General features: G+C 30.1%; 1 protein-coding gene across 1 annotated transcript; it reads right to left on the reverse strand.

Annotated features, from left to right (window-relative positions):
• Positions 1 to 1,445: 1,445 nt before the first annotated feature.
• Positions 1,446 to 6,942, reverse strand: LOC108472279 (DUF21 domain-containing protein At5g52790). Its single transcript, XM_017773781.2, has 11 exons — positions 6,459 to 6,942; positions 6,276 to 6,359; positions 6,075 to 6,188; positions 5,902 to 5,988; positions 4,501 to 4,640; positions 4,260 to 4,421; positions 3,581 to 3,744; positions 2,257 to 2,510; positions 2,130 to 2,176; positions 1,777 to 2,050; positions 1,446 to 1,673 (listed from the first exon to the last, which is right to left on the reverse strand). The coding sequence occupies exons 1-11, from the start codon at positions 6,714 to 6,716 to the stop codon at positions 1,632 to 1,634; spliced, it is 1,626 nt and encodes a 541-aa protein (XP_017629270.1). The 5' UTR covers positions 6,717 to 6,942; the 3' UTR covers positions 1,446 to 1,631.
• Positions 6,943 to 8,690: the final 1,748 nt, after the last annotated feature.

Below are 8,690 nucleotides of genomic sequence, written 5' to 3' on the forward strand. Positions count from 1 at the left end.
AAACATGCATAAATTAATGCTTATTATACATATGAACTTACCTCGATACTAAAACGGCCATTTAACCAACTTTCCAATTTTTCGATTTTTCTCTCATTTTAGGTTTAAATCTCGTTTTCTGGGATCTAAAACATCATATTTTACTTATTTAATTAATTCACTATTCAAAATAGTCCTTAACTCAAACTTTGGAAAATTTACAATTTTGCCCCTAAACTTTTGCATATTTACACTTTTGCCCCTAGGCTCGAGAATTAAACTTCATCCCTTATTCTTATGTTTTATGACATGATGATCACTTTTCTCTCCTATGGCAACATCAAATTCTCACTCTAACATATACTTATGACTATTAGGTATTTTTACCGATGAAGCCCTTTTACTCATTTTCACTCAATACCAAGTAGCACAAGTTGTCTAACATAATTTAAAACCTCATATTCTATCATAAAACAGAAAATCTTAAATTATTGCCAGAATAAGCTTAATCAAATTACCGGGATTCCAAAAACGTAAAGAACTTGAAAAACGGGGTTAGAACGGACTTATTATTGAGCTTGGAAAGCTTGAAAACCCTAGCCATGGCTTCCCCCATGCTAATTTCGGCCTCCATGAGAAAGATGAGTCAATTTTGGCTTTATTTTCCCTTTTTATTTCTTTTAATTACCAAATGACCAAAATGCCCTTCCGTACTAAACTTTCAAAAATTCCATCTATGTCCAATTTTTGTCCATCACTTAATAATTGGTCAAATTTCTATTTAAGACCTCCTAATTAATATTTCAAAGCAATTTCATACTAGAAACTTCTAAAATGCAAGTTTTGTAACTTATTCAATTTAGTCCCTAACTTCAAATTGAGCACTTTATGCATAGAATTTCTTCACGAAATTTTCACACAATCATGCAATCATATCATAGACCTCAAAATAATCATAAAATAATTATTTCTATCTCAGATTTTGTGGTCCCGAAACCTCTGTTCCAACTAGACCCAATTTTGGGCTATTACACTAGGTACTGCACTTCCTATACTATTTTGGACCACTACACTATTTTGGGCTCTCCAAGGCCCAAAAATGATCATAAACACCTCCGAACACCCCTAAATCGATTCAAAATGGTTTTAACAAGATTTCAAAACTTAAAATTTGATTTTATCTACTATATAAAAAATTCTTAAATAAATTCAAGATTTTGACATGAAAGTGGTCTAGTGGCATCTCTCATCCACACTAATCGCCAAGGCGAATGAGAGGTGTTACATTAATTAAATAAATTTTATTTCGTGTACTAATTTTAACTATTCAAAAATATAAATGTATCATTTCCTTTAGTTAATCTTCATTTTCATATCTTTTTCTTTTAATTTTTTTTGTTTATAATTATTTACTCAAACAGGCAAGGGAAATGTATAAAAATACTTATTAGGATCATGATGCTCAATTTAAACAAAACAACATCTCATCTTTAAAAAAAAGAGAGTCAAAAGATAAATAATAAATTTAAATACATTTCCGCATTAATTTAATCTAACATCACAGGAGGTTTTACATATAATAAGATTTTAATAAAATCCGCATATGCCATAAACATTTGCTCATTTATTTTGAGAAAACTCTAAGTTGAAACCTAAGAACCATGTCTCAATCTCTCGTAAGATTTTCTGGATACCTGCCAAGATAAATTCACAGAAAATGGAAGAGAAAATATTAAATGTATGAAGCCTAACAATGAATTCATTTAAGTTAATGTAGTTTTATTGAGTTCCCCATACCTGATGTTGGGATGGAGAGTATTGGGCGACGCTTGAAAATCTTAACGGAGAGTTTGGCATTTGTTTCCCAGGTGAAGAACAGAGAGTTGGCCCGCCGAGTGGTGACTGAATATAGGGTGAAATTGGTGTACGAAATGGTGGAGAATGGGGCAATGAAGAAAGTGGACTTCCATGAGAGGAAGAAATGGGGCTTCTCCAGTGAATTTGAGGGGCTGTTGTTGATCTGGATGATCTTAATGGTGATCTTCCTGATGGTTGCATGTTGATTGTAATTCTGCAACGGGGATAAAGTAGCTTGTAAAACTGAATGCTATTTGATGCAGTGGTACTCGATTTGAAAGAAAGAAGCTTACTTGTTATGAACATCAACATACGCATCAGTTTCATCAAAAATTTCCTCCTGCAAAAGCCAAAAAGTGTTGGTTCTAGAATATATTTATATACCTGCATTTGTAATGGATACAAGAGAACTAAAAAAACCTGCAGCAGTTCTTCCATGACATCCTCCAGGGTAATGATACCAAGAACCTCCTCGTCTAAACATGAAAATGATTCCAAATCTTCATTAGAGAGGGTTGCTTGTTCCCATTTCTTCATTCGTTGACGGATTTTACTGCCTAGCTCCATGTTTTCGGCTGGACTTCGGATATCAATGATGGTAGAATTTGCAGGGGGTGGGCTTGACGGTATACTAAGTTCCTCGTTTCCATCATATTGATGATGCTGATCAATACCTGAAAAACCAAAATATGGTCATCATAACTCTATTCCTTTTATTGGAGTTGTGTATTGGAATTCCATTTGCATAAAACTTTACATTCTGTATCATTTAATTTGTTTTGAGAAGTAGCATTTGATGATTATAACTTGAGTGTTTGACAACTGATATCGATATTATAATTATTTAAATTTGATTAAAAATATAAATTTTATCTCAAATTTATATATATTTATAAATAATTAACTTAAATCCATTTTCACAAACATATACTATTTAGTATTGAAAATTTATTAAAAATCTGAAGTAATACACCAGGCTGCAATAGGAAGATACCAGGCGTTATTAGCTTTAAAAACAAATATTTAATAATCATATATATTTATTAAATTTTAAACAAGAAAAATTAAACGTATTTTTAATATTTATTTAATTTTTATGGTATAAATTATGTAACATATAATTAAAAATAAATACATTTGGTACATTGGATAAATAGCAGTCGGGTAAAAAATCATCCTTGTCTTTAATTGATCTTTAAGATAAAAATAATTAAATACATGGCAATTTTAATTTCGCACTTCTTCATAGAGTATCAAAAGTAACATATATTTAGTATAGAAGTTACAGAAAGTTTTATTCTATAAGCAAAATTAAGATTTTATTATATGACTTATTTATTTAAAATATAATTTCAGGATTGATGGTAATAGCTCAACTTTCCACTAGCATGAATCCTTTTTATTCTACAATTAGCCTTAAAAAGTTGTTATATATATATTTTATATATTTTATTATACCTCATATGACATTTGTTTTCATCTGTAATTCTATTTGTAGTGTTTAAAATTTTAATAATAGTGTATCAAATATTTTATATATATAAATAACGCATTATAAAATTAAAAAAAAAAAATTAGATTTACCCAAGCTCAAAGACATTAGATATTGGAGCCCAAACCTGAAAAACCTGTCTTAGTAGTAACTCCCGACTGTGACTTGTTTATTATTATCGCAAGCGTGTGAAGTTTGAGAAATGAGGTAAAAGAAGCAGTTTCTTCATATGTATCAACTATGAGATAATACCTTTCACCTTTGTCTTCATCCTTTTAAAATTGAAGTGACTTTTGGATTCTGCAGTTTCTGCAGTATCGTCTGTGTCACTCTTGCACTTAACCACAACAGCCATGTGACTGTGGCCTTCCTGGAATAAATTCAATATATCGTAGAGAGGTAAACGATCATGAACCCTGTCATAGATTTAACACCAATACCATTAGTTCATGGTAATGATTTAATTCAAGATATTTCCCACGCTCACTTCAAGATTAAATTATTTTTGAGGCTTCAGATTAAGAATAAAGTTGCATTCTGTACTTTCTATTCAAAAATAGATAAATTAATTAATGTAAAATGGAAAAAATAGTTCATGTAATTTACATCAAAAATAAATTGATTTTTTTGTTAAAATTTTATTTATTTATGTTGTAAAAATTTTATTTTTGTTAAAAATAGTTAATGTACATTAGCATGCATATATCACTATTTAGTTATTTTGTCAATCATTCAATTTTAACAATACAAATGGATAAAATTATTAATAGAAAGGACCAATTTACTCTTTAAGCTAAAATATAGAGATTAATTTATCTATTTTTGAGTAGAAAAAATAAAATGCAATTTTACTTCTAATACATAAACTTCTATAATACTTTTACTCACTCCGAGCAATACTAAGGTAACTTTGAAATCAAAACCAACTAACCTGGGAATGCTTCTAATTGTAAGATTCCTAATCGGGGTTTCATCTTCAGGACGGCACATGATCAAATTTTTTACCAGTATAAGGCCAATGATGTTTGTTGGGCTCCCTGAAAAGATAGGTACACGACTATGCCCTTTGCTTATGATTAGCCCCATTGTTTTCCTACACCGTTGAAATTAGTCGATCGGTGGGGAAAAATAAATGAGATAAACAAAGGCAGAGAGAGAGAAGAAGATCATACTCGTTGAGTTTAGAATTTATGTCAAGCGAAAAAATGTCACATAGGGGTGTCATCGCATCTTTAGCTGTTTTTTGTGTCATATCCAGGGCTCCCGAGATAATAGTTGTTTCATGATGGGTTAATTCTCCACCTTTCCCTGCCTGAAATTAATCAAAGAAACATGAAAATGTTAACAATTTTGTTCCGCTTTTGGTAGTCTAAATCAATGTTTATCTATTAGAGGGGTTGTTAGAAGTTTGGTCTCCACAATGGATTGCTCGAGTCTGTTTAATTAGGCTCATTTATCTGTAAAAAACGAACTTAAGATTCATACTCAACTTTGAATTTGATCATTTCCACTCAAAGTTGAATCCAAAATAAGAGATTTTAATGCTTAATACAAATAAAATATATATAAGTTATAAATGAAGATATATATTAAACTAACTAGTTGACTTTCAAACAAGTATTTAATACCATAATTCAAATTTGACATAATGATTTATTTGACCCTCTAACTGTATAAAAAAAATATTTTAGTCTTCAATTTAATTTTTTGACTCTTTTAGTTCTTAAATTTATGTTGTTTGTCTCTTGTAGTTCTTAAATTTATGTTGTTTGTCAAATCACCTCAAAATCAATGAAAATATTAATATTTGTTAACTTTGCTGACGTGAAAGTCCACTTGTATGCTACATTAGCAATTAATTATTTTTAAAAATAAAATATTTAAAAATCATTTTAATATTTTTATACTTTTTAATAATTTATAATTTTATATATTTTAAAATTTAAAAAAATAATTAATTGTTGCCGTGATATTCATGTGACAATTCATGTATATGTCATGTCAACCAAATTAACAAACGTTTATTTTTCTATCTATTTTGGAGTGATTTGATAAATAACACAAATTTAAAAATTAAAATAAATATTTTTTATAAAATTGAATATCAAATAATTCATTATCCTTCAAATTTTACCATCCATATCTTTTCTCTTTTTAAGTTGTGATTTGATTTTTTTAGAAGAGATTAAAATATTTGGTTAATCTTTGTACCATAGGCCTAGGAGTAAATTAACCCATCTACATCTAATTTTGAAGCTAAAAAGTAAAATCTGAATAGACAATAAATTCGAATGTTAAAAAAAAAATTATCTTATGGCCATTTGGAGTGACATGAAAAGAAAAAAGCAAAATTTTTATTTTTGAAGCTACTTTGAAACATGACAGGTGAATTTTTATTTTTATTTTTATTTAACATTCGTTTACGTTTTAGCTTTAAAGTTAAATATATAGAGGCGAAATTACTAAATACAACTTGCTTCTAAGCCTGTAACATAGGGACCGGTTATAGAATTTAAGCTAGATAAAGTTTGTGATGAAATGAGTAGGGGAAGTGTTAATTTATGAAAACTGACCTCATTTCCAAGCATGTCTACCAGTGTTTTCAGCTCAGCTCGCCGAAGAAGTGCAGAATGTCTTTTCCCTAACAGCAAATCTAGGAGCTGCTACAAATAAACAGGGAACCCAACATTCATCATTTTCAATTAAACCTCGTCAATTTCAGCTTCCAAAAGGGTTGGAAAATTACCTTACTAATCGGATAAGCAACAGGGAAGAGGACTATGACAATGAACCGAACTAAAACTGAGAGTTTGGCTCCGACACTCAGCCCATACCGAGAACATACAGCTTGAGGAATGATCTAGCCAAACCATTAATATACTTGTTATTTTAAAGCTGTACACATACCACTGTCTCATATGCAAAACATGGAGATTTATATATATACCTCACCAAACGCCAGTATAAGAGTGACTGATATTAATATTGAGCACCACTCTGATAGAAGAGAATCGAGGAAGATCGGAAGAGCCTTATATTCATTTACATACAATTTCAGAAATCAGTTTTCAGAGACTGAAAAGAGAGAGAGAGAGTTTTAAGTGTAAAAGAAAAGATTTATATAAAATACCTCCATCGCTAGGGCATTGCCTATAAGAAGAGTGCATAAGAGTAGGTGCTGATTCTTAACGATTGGTAGAATTTTCTGTGCATTCTTCCTATCTTGTGGTTCACCAGCCTTGATGACAACCTCGAGATCAACAAGACTGAGGGACATGAGTCCTAGTGTAAGGCCAGACATTAAGCCAGCAAATAGTACAAGAACCACGCATACAACTAGATACACCCAGAACATCGACTCGCAGCAAGGCACATCGTTGGCTGCCATCCTATCGATTCGATATCTATATCAATCAGAGTGGGATGATGGGAAGAAGAAGAAGAAGAAGAAGAAAACTGATACTTGTAGCAACAATGTAGAGAGTACAAACTACAAATATATATAGCTCAAGCTCCGGTTATAGATACAGTGAGGAAAAGGCAGAATTGAAACCAACTGCAGCGTCATGCAGCACCCAAAAGTTCCACCGCCAAGTGCCACATTGAACGCGTACTCCACCAAGAATAAAAAGCAATTATATGTGTATATAATTAGTATTATAACATTCCTAAAAATGATCAATAATACTATACTATTATTTAACCTACTATTATGCCATACATCTCCAAGTCCATATACAAATGTTCTTTCGGACTATAATAATCCTAGGATCATCCTTGACCACATGTAGTTGAATTTATAATACAATTCAATTCATCATTAACTCAACCTTAACTCTGCCAATAAAATTATTCAAACAGCATTTCTTAAGAAAGTAATTAATTATATTAATTCTATAATTTTCCTTTTGTATTATATGCGTGTGGAATCATATATTCAGAATATAAATTTGTATTAAAAATAACATAAAATAATAATAAAAGTATGATTTAAAACTAATTTATAATAATAGCGCATAAAATTTATACAATATTAAAATAAAAATTAAATTAAACTGTAACTAAAACAAAATTTAAACACATGACTATAATTATTTATAATGGTGTTGTCATAAATCTTAAGTTGTTGTTGAGTTAATATAAAACTGATAAAGGTAATCACGTGCCCATAATAAAAATAAAATGTAAAAAAAAATTAAAATAAAACTTTGGTTGATTGATAAATTTAAGGATTTTGCTAACTCAATTGATATGGATTGAAATCTAATCATATGCATATTTTTATTAGTCTTTAAATAAAAGACTAAAATACTTTCAAATAATATAATTTATTTTAAATGTAGAGGACATTAAAATAATTTTTCTAAGTAAATTGAGATTCAATTTATGGGTGACACCATATCAATAAAAGACTTTATAAATAATATATATTAATTGTATTTTATGTATTTTATATAAAATCTTTAAATAAAACATGTAAATAAAGATGAAACCAAGATTAATGAATATTTAAATGAATCTTTACCTCTCCACTTAGGAATTAATTGATAAGTAAATCTTTAGTAAATATTATTTTCATACAATTTCTTTCTAACTGTATTTGACATAATCTAATATATATTTCATTATCAAATTATGGTGTCACTAAACATGCTCTTATGCCATTTCAGCCATAAATTGTGGGTTATGACGCATGGGAAATTTATCTGCTTGTAGTTCTTGTATTAAACGACATATAAGTGCAGAGGAGCAGGTGGATAAACAAGTGAAAAGACGAAGAACACAAAACTTGTGTTAAATAGGTAATGAAGTGGCACATCCTAACACTCTTGTAATCGTAATGAAAACAAACGAGCAGTTGAAACTTAGGATTAAGAATTTAATAAGTTATGTAAAATGGCTTTTTAAATTCAAGAAATGAATAAGTTTATGTTTGGAATGTACAAGGGCGCCTTCGTGTTGCCCTTTCCATTTAAGGAGGGGGCGAAGGGTCGCTTGTAATGCATTCTATCATTCCTAAAAACTTGTTCCTCGTCTTTCCTGTTTTGGAGAAAGAAGCAAACAATGTTTCCAAGGAAACTATACTACTACAACCATAAAAAGAAGATTCTACTAGTGTTTTTAGTTGACACCTGTGCAAGTGTCTCCTAGGCTAGCATTTTTTTATTTTGAAAGTGTTACATGTCTAACTCAAATAGGAGTATGACAAAAGGCCAGTGTGCGCAATTGGATTTTGGAACAACAAATTTTGGAAGCCAGTTGCACACATCTGACCCTTTATTATACCTCTATTCGGGTTAAACATGGGGCACTCGCACTAGGTAAATGCTTAAAGATGAGTCTCCACCTCCCATCCCCCAAG

This window comes from Gossypium arboreum, chromosome 11 (genome assembly GCF_025698485.1).
Source record: "Gossypium arboreum isolate Shixiya-1 chromosome 11, ASM2569848v2, whole genome shotgun sequence".
NCBI lineage: Eukaryota > Viridiplantae > Streptophyta > Magnoliopsida > Malvales > Malvaceae > Gossypium > Gossypium arboreum.

Bases quoted from the DNA above. Each gene is read 5' to 3' on its own strand.
- LOC108472279 (XM_017773781.2), bottom strand. From the start codon at position 6,716: ATGGCAGCCAACGATGTGCCTTGCTGCGAGTCGATGTTCTGGGTGTAT. The intron at 5,989-6,074 runs GTAATTTTCCAA...TATTTGTAGCAG, and splicing joins TTGCTTATCCGATTAGTAAG to CTCCTAGATTTGCTGTTAGG. The intron at 2,051-2,129 runs GTAAGCTTCTTT...TCCCCGTTGCAG, and splicing joins TATGTTGATGTTCATAACAA to AATTACAATCAACATGCAAC.